The sequence below is a fragment of the Peromyscus californicus genome, unplaced genomic scaffold (assembly GCF_007827085.1).
Source record: "Peromyscus californicus insignis strain IS unplaced genomic scaffold, ASM782708v3 Scaffold_6__1_contigs__length_162567912, whole genome shotgun sequence".
In the NCBI taxonomy this organism is placed as follows: Eukaryota; Metazoa; Chordata; class Mammalia; order Rodentia; family Cricetidae; genus Peromyscus; species Peromyscus californicus.
In genome coordinates, this window is record NW_026294584.1 from 101,666,339 (window position 1) to 101,679,214 (window position 12,876).

General features: G+C 48.9%; 1 protein-coding gene across 1 annotated transcript in view; it reads left to right on the plus strand.

Moving 5' to 3' along the window:
* The window catches only part of Antxr1 (ANTXR cell adhesion molecule 1), a 196,673-nt gene that overhangs the window by 112,962 nt on the left and 70,835 nt on the right, over positions 1 to 12,876 (plus strand). Inside the window, exon 13 of the mRNA XM_052720148.1 lies at positions 1,932 to 2,027. Within this exon, the coding sequence (XP_052576108.1) occupies positions 1,932 to 2,027 (96 nt within the window). The remainder of the gene's footprint in view (positions 1 to 1,931; positions 2,028 to 12,876) is intronic.

Sequence of the window (12,876 nt, forward strand, 5' to 3'; positions counted from 1 at the left end):
CTCCCTTGAGGGCAATCCCACATTCCCAAACCTTGGCTTCTTGGCTGAAGCCAAGGGTGTTTAGTTCCCTGGCTTTCTGGTCAAAGACATTCCAGAGAGTTCCAGGGACTGAGAGTTGCTTTAAACCTCTTCCAGAGCCCTACTGAGCTCTCAAAGTGGGAGTGACTCATATCCTGGCTCTGCCATTAGCTTGTGGGGTCGCCCTGGACAGGCCACCCAGCCTCCCTCCTGTGTAGCTGTGCGGGGGGGGGGGGGGGGGGACAGCCTTGAGAGCCTGGTAGAGCTGTAAACAATCTCCCTAAAGATCATGGTGGTGATAGAGCTGGGATGCAAGCCTCCATCCTCCTGAGCCCATCTGTGCATCCCACAGATCACTGACTGAATAACCTTCCATATGCTCACACTCTCATGTCCCAGAGGAGACCCCCACACGGATATTCTAAAGAAGCCTCTTGGGATATTTCTCAGTATGAAAAAATTTTAAAGGAAAGAGAAAATACAGATCTTAAAAAGAAGCCAATTGCCCTGCCAGTGGTGGCACTTTACCATTTCAATACATACCAATAAATTGTCAGTGAAAATGCCCAGTGTGGGGCAGACACCTATAACCTTAGCGCTCTACCATTTGGGAGATGGAGATGAAAGGAGCAGGAGTTCAAGACCAGCCTCAGCCCAATACTGAGTTCAAGGCCAGCCTGAGCCACATGAGACCCTGTCTTGGAGAAAAAAAAAAAAGGGACAGCTGCACAAAGTCTTAATGTACAATTATCAAGCTATCGGCTACTAATGCTGGAATGGGCTATCAAGTAACATTTAAACAAGAGAAACAATTCCTGGTGCAGAGAGATTACTGTACACTGAGTCAAGAGTGAGCAGCAGAAAGATTGTCTCGGCTATTTACTAACAATTTCACCAGTAGCTGTCCTTTTTTTTCCAAGACAGGGTTTCTATGTGTAGTTTTGGTGCCTGTCCTGGATCTCGCTCTGTAGACCAGGCTGGCCTCGAACTCACAGAGATCCGCCTGCCTCTGCCTCCCAAGTGCTGGGATTAAAGGCATGTGCCACCATCGCCTGGCTGTCCTTTTTAATTGTATTATTATCTAAGCAAATATCCCAGATAGTTTTCTTAGACCAAAGCTGGGGCTATCACTGAGGTGGCTTCTGATGTGCACAGCAGTGTCCCACGTCCCCAGGAAGCTATGGCACTGTGTAGCTGGTAGGGAAGGACTTAGACTCATAATCCCAGGTGCTTCCTGAATCAGCTGACCAGAACATGACAGCTGAGGACAAGTGGGACTTAGGTTTGCTCACCCAGGCCGTGCAGCCATGCTCATCAGCAGGACTGGTCTGGGAACCTGTAGAAGGGGTTAAACCTGACCTCCGCTGCATGGCTCCCTCACCACACACAGCCCCACATGCTGACTGCCTGTCTCTCAGCCACCCTCAGCTGCAGATTTGCAGAGTGGCCCTGTCCCCTTCCTCTGTGGCCTCTCATCAGTGGTTCTAGACTTTCCCCCCACAGCCTAGGAGGCTGTCCCACACACTTCTGTGTAGGATGTGGGGCTGAATCCTAAGTACGATTGCTCTGAATCATCCTAGGTGGTGGCCCGAACCCCAGGCCTTGGGGGCTGAAATCTGTCCCCAAGGCGGAGACAGAGCTCAGAGACAAGGGGCAGTCTTTAGCCGCCTTTACACCTGTAAGATGGATCATTTAGAATGATCCCGAAATAAAGATCCCTGAAACATTAAATCCATTTCTCTTGAAAAGCAGCCAAAGAGAGTATGTTACGGGGCCTTGACCCTGAATGATGGGCAGAGTCTGACTCGAGTGTGTATTGCACTGTGATCTTATCTAGGCCTCAAATCTGCCGTTGTTGGGGGGATGCCCTCAAGCATTCCACCTGTCACTGACCACCCTCTCTTCGCCCACAGTCAGACGGCTCCATCCTGGCAATCGCCCTGCTGATCCTGTTCCTGCTGCTGGCCCTGGCCCTGCTCTGGTGGTTCTGGCCCCTCTGCTGCACAGTGGTAAGTGGGCCAGCCTCAGGCCACAACAGGCAAGGGTCACATGAAGACCCCAGGTACATCAGTGTTGGGGGGAGGTGGGGATCAGGAACTGTAACAGTAGATCAATCTTGCATTTTTTTTATTTTTTTATTTTTTTATTTTTACAAATTATACAAAATCAGCATAAACCAGGCTTGGTCACTTGGACCTAAGAGCATGAGAAGTCAGCATGGGCTACGGCAAGACCACCAATGGCAAAGCCTTTGGGTCCAACCATGTACAAGGCAGAGATTAAAGCACGTGTATTTGATATTTGAAAATCACACAGACAGCGCTGGGTGATTATCATTATCCAAAAGCACTTTGCTAGAGTTGGGATCTATTGATACATCATACAATGCTAGGTTTATATCGGTGGGAAATGTTTCCCAAAATAAACTTTTTCATGACAGGAAGCAGCATCACCCAAGGCAGGATTGTTTTGTAATCTTCAAAATAATTTTAAATGAATTTATCTGGTTTAAGTCCCTGTTGCCTGGGAAGGCAGCCAGAGTGTCTTCATGCGGTCTCGCTTTGTAAGTCTGAGGATTCCTGTGTGAGGGAAGATCCTGGAGACAGACAGCATCTCCTGTTTGCGATGCTGTTGGCTGCCTCGCCCCTTGTTACTGAACGTTGACCTGAACGTTCAAGAGCCCTCCAAACTCTGTGTTGACCACTCACTTCAGGGATCCTAACTAGGGCTGGATGAGGTCATGTGTTTCCGGAATGGGAGTGTGGTGTACAGGAAAGAGGGCCTCCCACAGAAACCCATTCAGAGGATTCTGGAAAGTTCCTCCAGCCTGAGAGTCTGCACCCCAGAGTACTCTAACTAACAGAAGCTGTCTTTGTGAGCCATGGTCCCCAAACCTCCCTCCATCATTCTCCCTGGCCCTCCTCCCAAGTGTGAGAAATGTCACTTGACTCAGTTCCTGAGCTGTGGCATGTCCATGTTAAGGAAACAGCTAGAGCCACAGAGGACTTACAAAGTGTGGGCACATGGCAGCACTCTGTCTAGGAGTCAGATTCACAGTGCCCAACAGCCTGCAAGGTCTCCACCCCAGACAGGCCAATCTTAACCTTTTAATCACTGCATACCCAAGGGAGGGATACAAGGTGGGACCAACATCAGACCCTTAAATTCTCTCTCTGAAAACACAAATAATACACCCATCCATACCTGACCTCCATCCCTGCTGGCCAGTGTCCAGTGAATTTAATGTCCCAGCCCCTGCCCACAGCTCCCGCATGTACCTTGCTGAGTCAGTGCTGTGTTCCCGGGTTTCTGTTCACTCCTCCAGTGTCTCTGCTCACTCTCACCTGTATCCTGTGTCATTTTCTCCAAGTTACCTCCAACCCTCCTCTCCACATCTTATCCACTATGATGTCACTACGATGTCACTAAATTTAGTGACTGACTACTTCATGTGATCACCCATTCCTGGTGTGACTGCAAAAGACCAGGCCAGGCCCCGATACAGGGAACCTCTGGGCGTCACATTCGCAGGCCTCTCGCTCAGAATGTCCAAACTAAACTCATCACATTATCTTTGGACCTGCTTGTCCCCAGCAGCTGTGCCCGTGACCTCCAACTGCCCAAACTGAAGCCTGCACGGGCCCCTCATGTCCCCCTCCCAGGCTCATGTGTCTGAACATTTGGTCTCCAGCTGGTGGCCCTGGTTTTGAAAAGTTGTGGAATCTTTAGGAGGTGGAGCCTTGCTGGAGGAAGTGGGTCCTGGGAATGCGCTTTGAAGTTTGCTAATCTGGCTCATCCCCCTTTCCACTTTCTGCTTCCTGATTACTGACTGCCAACTCAATGTGACCAGCAGCCCCACATTCCTGCTGCCAAGTCTTCCTCACTATAGTGGACTGTATTCCTTCTGTGAGCCAAAATAAACACACACACACACACACACACACACACACACACACACACACACACACACGCATATACATGTGTGCGTGTACGCATACACACACGTCACCACTTGTCAAGTATTTGGTCACAGTAATAAGAAAAGTAACTAATACAGCCTGTCTCCAAAAAGCATCCAGATCATCACCATAACCAGGCCACCCCAGATTCTCATGGCTATTCCGTCCCTTCCCCAAGGTGGCTTGCATAGGCCTTTCCTAAGCCAGCCCTCCTCCAGCCTCAACTCCTACCCTCGCCTCCCGGGTATGGAGGTAGCACAGCTTCCTCAGGGAACTAATACTGCCGCCGTTATGATTGTCTTTTTATTTGCCTTTGCCTGTTAAGCTGCAACTGTTGAAAGCTAAGCCTGTGGGTCTCCAGAGCATAACATATTACTCAGCTAAACCTCAAAATTCCTGGAGCATCCAAGTGGATAGAGGGCCATCTCCAGGCACACCCTAGCCTAAGAATATCTGGATGTATTGTCTACCTACTGTGTTTGTATGAGTACACGTGCACATGAGTGCGCAGGTACTTGTGCATGTGTGTACTCGTGCATGTGGAGACCAAAGTCAACCTCGGGTGTCATCATTCAGTGACATCATCTCTCCTTTGAGACAGGGTCTCTCATTGGCCCAGAACTCCGTGATTAGGCTAGGCTGGCGGCCAGTGAGTTCCTCCTGTCCCTGCCTCCCCAGCACTGGAATCATAAGTAAACACCTCTTTTTTTTTTTTTAAAACAGAGGCTCTGGGGATTGAACTCAAGTCCTTGTGCTCTCAAGGCCGGTGCTTTACAGACTGAGCCATTGTCCAGCCCCTGTGTTCCCCCCTACCACAACCACTATGACCATCCTGTTGCCTTTTTTTGAGATTTTTGGTTTGGGCTTTAGATTTTCTTTCTCTGCTGTCATCAGCTCCTCTGTCTTCGAAACACAGGGCAGTGATGTGCGCTCCGTCACAAGCACCCATTTCCTGCTGCACCTCAGTTCCTGCAGCGACATCTCCTCCGTTCTTCTCTCATCTCAGGGCTACATTGTCTGTCCCTCCAGTGTTTACTCAGCACATCTCTCCCACCGAATCCAACCAGGGCAAAGAGAAAAGCAGCCACAAAGAGCAACTCCAAACTGGAGAGCAGTGCCCAGGACATAATTAGTCTATTTTCAAAACTGCACTATAAAAAGCTGACTCATCTTGGGGGAAGGAGCCCACCCACGTCCAAAGGAACTGTATTGGATGGTGACTTCTTGAGTGTTTGTATTATCATAACTTACCTATATGTAATAGGCAATTTATACACACACACACACACACACACCAAATGTCATAACAAAAGATGCATCCATTTCTTTAAACCCTAGACATAATTTTCATTTTATGGCGAGTTCCTTTTATAGTAACTTTCCTGATATTGTAATAAAATATCCGACAGGAAGCAGCTTATGGGAGGAAAGGTTTATCAGGTTTATCTTGGCTCATAGTGCAAGGACTCAGACCACCACGGCCCTTGGCTGCCTGACATGAGGTAGCTGTCACATGGCGTTCCCTGTCAGGAAGCAGAGAGAGATGAATACTAGCGCTCAACTCAGCTTCTCCCTTTCCCCACTCAACTCAGTTTGAGGCCCCAGCCCGGGACAGTGTTGCCCACATCCACGTAGATCTTCCCTCCTAAGTTAAACTCCTTGGAAACACACCCAGAAGTGTGTCTCCTAGGTGACTCTAAATCCACTCAATAGACAGCGACTGTGACCCATCACGGTGGGTCAGTGGTGTATCAGGAACTTACTACCAAGCCTGACTACCCGGGTTCCACCCCCAGGACCCATCCCATGTGGTCAAAGGAAGGAACTGACCCGACAAGTTATCCTCTGACCTCTACACACACACACACACACACACACACACACACACACACACACACACACACACACACACGAGTTTTTAAAAAAAGAAATTCTGAAATGAGTTGCACAATGGTGCGAGTAGATAAATCACTGAACTGCGCTCATAAAAGTAGGGAAACCAAGAATCTTATGTCTTGTGGTACTTACCACGTTTAAAGAGACAAACAATCCCTCTGTACAGTTGCAGCTCTTATGCTGTCCCACTAATTACACCAGCATGCCCTTTAGGTCAAAGCAAATCGTTACTTTTGAGTCCAGGTAAGAATAAAGACGGTATGTGGTTTTTTAGAACAGGGTTAGGCATGTTCATTCATCACGTGCTCTGTGAAAACTCTGTTCTCTTGGTTCCCAAGTGACCCTGTGAGCAGTTTTCTAGCAGTTTTGTAAAAGGTCACATTTAATTCATTTTCTTGAATCTCAGGGACAATTTAACAAATTAGCCTGTTGGACATCTCTGGCCAATTAGAGCTTGATATACATTGAATTGAAACAAGAATAAAGTCTTCAGATACTGCTCTCCATCCCTCTCATAATACTGAATTGTAGGGCCAAACACCAGCTCCAGCATCACCAAGGACCTTGCTAGTGGTCTGTGTGATTACAACCTAGTGCAGACAGACAGCGACTCATCCAGCATCGTGGGCTCAGGCAGGTGTGTTCTGATCACTCTCCAGCCTACACCTCCCATGTGGGTCTTCCCACTCGGCCACTTAGGAAAGTAGTTTTCACTATGCAGGGGCCTGCCCTCCCCTCTGCACCCCTGCCCTCCCCTCTGCACCCCTGCCCTCCCCTCTGCATCCCTGCCCTCCCCTCTGCATCCCTGCCCTCCCTTCTGCATCCCTGCCCTCCCTTCTGCATCCCTGCCCTCCCCTATGCATCCCTGCCATCCCTCTGCATCCCTGCCCTCCCCTGTGTATCCCTGCCCTCCCCTCTGCACCCCTGCCCTCCCTCTGCACCCCTGCCCTCCTCTCTGCATCTCCACCTTCTGCCAGCTTCCCTTCACCTGAGCCAACCCCATTGCTCACCTTGAAATCCACCCACGCACCCTTCTCCTGTGCCACAGGTAAGTGGACAGAGACTGGCCATCACTGGAGATGACCCACTGCCGAAGCCTCGTCTGCCCCTGTCCTGACCCACTGCCGAAGCCTCGTCTCCCCCTGTCCGTTGAAGGAATGGGGAAAGCCTTCAACCCCAGATCCCCACGTAAATAACCAGGAACGGGGAACTGTGCTGTCCCCTGCTGACCTGCTCACATCCTGCCTCCTCTGAGTCCCTCTGGAGAGTCCCTGGTTTGTGGCTCTCAGATCAGGCTGCATTACTGAAACTACCTGAGGATTAGGTGATCAGGGACAGCTCTTCTAAACTGCATCCACTGCACAGCAATACCCCTCCGGGTGAAAACACACACCTCAAAACAGGGGGAGTTGAGGCAATAGCTTGAAAGATGCCATCCAACTAGGCTGAAGAACGTCTTCATGGCGGGTCCCTCAGGGTCTTATTATAATGATGTGTGAAGTGAATCCCCACACATGCCAACCCTGGAACTCTCCTTTGGCCCTTTTGTCCACAGTCTCCAATACCTTGGCATGCTCACACCAAGGACACTGGTATTCTACCAGAAATAATGAGGAAATACAGTCCCAGAGAAGGCTGAAGCAGCTCAAAATGCAGAATCCAGGACTGTGAGGGTGGCCTCTGCCCTCCCTCTTGGAGGCTGCCTCAGGGTCTCCCAGCTTAAGAATACCGCAGCAGCATCAACACGCTGACCTCTGCAGCCTTGCTCAGACTCCACTGACCCTGCTGGCAGCTGGAAACAGCTGGCCCATAGCCCAGGCAGAGGCCAGAGACGCTCCTCCTCCAAGTCAGGGCTTTGGAGTTCACAGGGTCATTTTACTGTGCCACTTCCCAGAGTTCTGCAGTGACCCTGACATCATGCTGTGGCCACTGTGCCCAAACACTCTGTTAAGTCACCACGTAAGTCACTTAGGCCTTATCCACTCACTTTAGCATCCCTACCGGGGCTGTCACTTTAGATATTGATAAATGTGGCCTCTTAAACAATCCCGGCCTCAGGCAGGTAAGAGGCACAAAACTGCTTCCGGTTGGAGTTCCAAATGGAGAAGGAAACACAGAAGGTCTCATTTCTTAGGAAGATCTCATCTCTTTGAAAATGTATTGTACTTCCTTCCAAATGCCTCAGCACTGCCTTTGCTCAACTTGTGTAATGTGAAAGTTGTAGACCGAGGCTGTGCTGGGCCAGCAGTAATCACTCCACAGATGTGAGGTTTGTATTAACCTCAGCCAGTCTGTATTGTGGGAAGGATCGTTGATCTGTCTGTCTAGGTCTTTCATATGGCGTTCCCCATCTTCCTGTGGTTCCTGACTTTTGTGGGAATACTTATCTTAAGGCTTAGGGATAAATATAGAAGCCTAGAATGTAAAAGGCAAGCAAGTACCCCTCCCCTCTGTAGTGTTAAAGTCCTTAGGGGTGCGTTTCTAGTGCCAATTCAAAGAGAGCTGACACCCTCTTCTGGTCTCTTCAGGTACTGCACACATGTAATGTATGTACAGACAAGCAGGCACACGTACATACACATAAATCTTAAAAATTAAACACAATCTTAGAGAAACAATGCACTGAAACAAAGCTACACTCAATATTATTTTCATTATTTTCAATACCTTGAACTCTTTAATTTTTTATTACATTTTTTTTTTTTGTGTGTGTGTGTGTGTGTGTGTAAGTTAACTAACAACTTGCAAGAGTCTGTTCTCTTTCCACTATGTGGGTCCTGGAGACCAAATTCAAGTCCATCAGGCTTGGCAACAAGCACCTTTACCCACTGAGCCATCTTGCTGGCCCCTGATACCACAAATCATTAATAAAAATACTGCAGAAAATACATATCTTCGATCTGGTGTATAAAGAGTGGGCACACATGTTGTGGCTGTGAGCATGAAGGTGACACAGCAAGGCTCCTTAGACAGAGACTGGGCAGGAAGAAGGACCTAGTGGCTGCGGCTCACTGTTTGGTATTGCCTCAGCACTGTCTGAGATGGAAAATCTGCTGTTATATTGCCTGGCTGCACTCTCTATTAAAAATAAATAAATAAGTAAATCACCAGGTGTGGTAGTGCATACCTTTAATCCCAGCACTCAGGAGGCAGAGGCAGGCAGATCTCTGTGAGTTCAAGGCCAGCCTGGGCTACAGAATGAGTTCCAGGATAGCCAGGTCTACACAGAGAAACTCTCTCTCGGGGAGGGGGGGGGGAAATCTTCGTGATTCCCATGAGACCCAGGAGCCACGCTGCTCTTGGCATTGTACCCTCTCATGCCCGTGGCCCATGGAGAGCAAAAAGAGCTCCAGAGCACAACTGTCCTCTCCCTGGAGCCCCACTGTCCTCTCCCTGGAGCCCCACTGTCCTCTCCCTGGAGCCACACTGTCCTCTCCCTGGCAAAGTCTCCCATGAAGCCCCATGGGGCTTCTTTGCACCTGTGTCTCTCCCAGCATCCCACTTCTTTCGCCTCTGTCTAAGCTCCTTTCTCACATGCTGAAGGTTTCCTTCTTCATTCAGTCCCTGTCTGGTTCGTATAGTCAGAACATGCCCCCATCCCACGGTGTTGTATGCGATTCCCCATAAAGGAAAGAGCGCATGCTTAGGACCGCTGTCCCTGCTTGGCTGCACACGTGTAGATGGAAGCAGGAAGCAGATGAGGAGTGCGTTCCTGTGTGCATTTTGTGTTGCCTGCCCAGCCCACCACCGGCCAGTCAATCACATCCCCTCAGTGACACTAAAGAGAATTGTCACACATCTCTCTGCATCTGATGGTGAACAGTCCCTGAGTTCTGCCACCACTAACACACACACAATGACAATAATTGTTCCTTTCTCTTTGGCTTCTGGAAATCATCTCTTTCAAGCTAGTACAATTTCTCAGTTTTGAGATATATGTTTTTTTAAAAAAGAACTGTTATGCCTACCATACATGAACAAACACACACGTGATGGACATGTGTTGTCACAACACAGATTGTATATGCAATGTTCAGTTTGTCAGATCACTGTCCAGGAAATCAGTTTGGGACCCAGAGCTGAGAATCAAAATACCAACCCACAGGACAGTGAATGGACTTGGAAGCTGGAGTATAGAAACAGAATGGGTCTCAGTGGTGTCTAGAAAAAGATGAGATAGCCCTCAGTCCACCCCAGATGCTAGGAGATTTCCCACCACACATCAATGTCCCAGTTGCTCCGGTATAAGGAGAGACTTCAAATGTCTTTATCACACACACACCCCAAAAAAATTACGCCGGAGGATTGAGAGGCCAGAAGTAAGTCTTGCAGTATTAAGTGTCAAGTGTTTACTTGAGAGCAGGAATGTTGAGAGCAAGAGGAAATGCTTCCTGAACCTTCTCCTTTAGGGGAGCCCACTCTCGCGCTTTCCAGAAATAGCGATTGAGCAACATGCTCCAAGCTGTGGGTCAGAGACAAAAGCTGCCCATGTGTGCTTGTGTCTCCTAAGATCAGAGTCCACTGTGTCCAAAAGAGTTGTGAATGCAGCTCAGAGTTCACTGCCAACAGTGTGGACCACAAACGATAAGATCTGTGCTTGAGTCCCAGGAAGTCACGTAGCTGGCTTGTCTCGGGCTAAGACGGTTCACTATGCAGATGAGCCCAAGAGAGGAGGCAAAGGCATGCCTTCAAACAGAGCCAAGGGTCTTGTGTCCTCACCCCTGGCCAGTAGAGGCACTTAAGAGACCAGAGAGCAGGGCAAGGACACTGTCATTGTTAAAAACAAGTGTTTCAAGGCTGCTGGGTTTGGGTTTATGTATTTGTTAGTTCCTGCTCCTAGTTAGCTTTGGTTGTCAACTTGACACAGCCTAGGGTCCTCTGAGAGGAAAGCCTCGACTGAGGGAGTGCCCAGATCAGATGGCCTGTGGGTTTGTCTTGATGGTTAGTTGACGTGGGAGGGCCCAGCCCGATGTGGATGTCACCAGTCCTTGGACAGGTGATCCTGTATTGTTTAAGAATGCTCACTAAACCTGGGAGCACAGCCAGCCAGCAAAGCTTGTCCACAGTTTCTGCTCCAAAGTTCCTGATTGAGTTTCTGCCCTAACTTCCCTTGGTGATGGACTGGGACTTGACAGTACAAGCCAAATCCACTCTTTCCTCTAAGTTGCTTTTGGTCAGAGTGTTTTATTATAGCACCAGAAAGGAAACAATTACAGTTGTTTTTGAGATTGGGTGTCACAGTGTAACGCATGCTGGCCTCAAACTTGAAATCTCCTTCCCTTGTCTTCCAAGCACTGGAATTACAAACCCGTGCCACACAGGACTTAGAACTGGTGTTTCTGTTCAGCCATAGAAATCCACAGCCCAGCTGTGGGAGTGTCTGACCTAAGACAAAACATACCTCTGCCCAGAGCGGATTGATACAGACAGACTGGTTAGAAATCATCTAATTCATGGTTCTCAGAACGTGGTCTACAGACCTCCAGGATCAGTATTATTTGGGAGCCTGCTAGAAATGCAAGTGTCTGACCCCAGTCTGCTGAGGACACAGTGCACCCGGAGTTCTGTGTAGCAAGAAGCCCTCTATATGACTCTAATACTGGAAAATACTGGCAACTGCTGAGCTCATTAAAATTAGAGGGCAGGTTCATAATTTTAACAAACTCACTAGCTTCAGCTGTTCCCCTGGACCTGTGTAGAGAGGCCCATGTGTTGGCAAAGCATTCCTCAGCAGTGAGAGGCCAGGTGTGTGATGCAGAGGAGGGCAGGCAGAGCGCTAGGAGGGCAGCTCATACACAAACAACGTCGGGATGTAAACACAGACTGGAGAAAGGGCCAGAAAAGTATTTCTCTTAGTACCATGTCCTGTACCATGAGATAAGCTTCTGGCTCCCAGGAGCTTGTGGGATTTAGCTGACAGCCAACTCCTGTCATGGAGAGAAGACAGTCAAGGAGGGAGATGTAAAGTCATGAGTCTGGGGAGATGGCTCAGAAGTTAAGAGCACTGTCTGTTCTTGCAGAGGATAGGGATTCCTAGAACTCACAAAGGCTTACAATCTCTGTAAGCCCAGTTCCAGGGGACCAGACATCCTCTTCTGGCCTCCAAGGATACCAGGCATTTCCGTTACTTAACATATGTGTAGTCAAAACATTTATACACATAAAATATAAAAATAAAATGCAGCTTTAAAAACATGTGGGAAGTTGTAGTGGAGCGTCCGTCAGTGGGTGACAGCCAGTCCTGTGACCTGACTTCCTGGAGACCTGACTTCCACTTTAAATGCACTGTCCTGTGAGTGGGGACACTCTCAGGTCAGGAAAGGTGGCTCCAGCATTCACACGTGGCCCGAGCACATGTGTCGGTTCCAAAGCACAGGATCACAGCAGCTGGGTCAGCAAGACCAAGCAGAGCTGCGAGAGATAAAACTTCACACGAGCGCTTCAGCAGAAGAGAGCAAACACACAGAGTAGAGACAGCAGCCCACCACCTCACTTGACCGTTGGGAAGAGGGCTTTCCGGAGACCTAGCAGTCGAACGCGACTGTAAACCACAATGGTGTCAAACCAGCCCAAACTTGTCACACACCATGTCTCGTCCGACCTACCTTCACTGTATCTCTAGCAACAACCTTGGGTGCTCACAAGAACCCAAACTTGGCTTGAGTGTAAGTCACAGGTAGAGCACCTACCTACGCATGCTGTGCCTGGGTTTGATTTCCCCAGCAGTACAAAGTTGGTTTCCATGGATTCTCTTCCCTGCGTCTCTCCCATCTCCATCCCGCCCTGTGCTCTCCACCCTCAGTGACCTCCTTCTGATTTTATGTCACATAAGCCCTGTTGCCCCCTTCCTCAACCTCTGTCCCCTCTAACAGACCCTTTTTAGTTTCATAACCAATACCCACACTCACCCTCACTTACATATATATGTTAATATGGATATAAAAACATGAAAAGCTACGAGCCACCCTGAGATGGAACATGTGCTACTTGTCTTTCTGAGTCT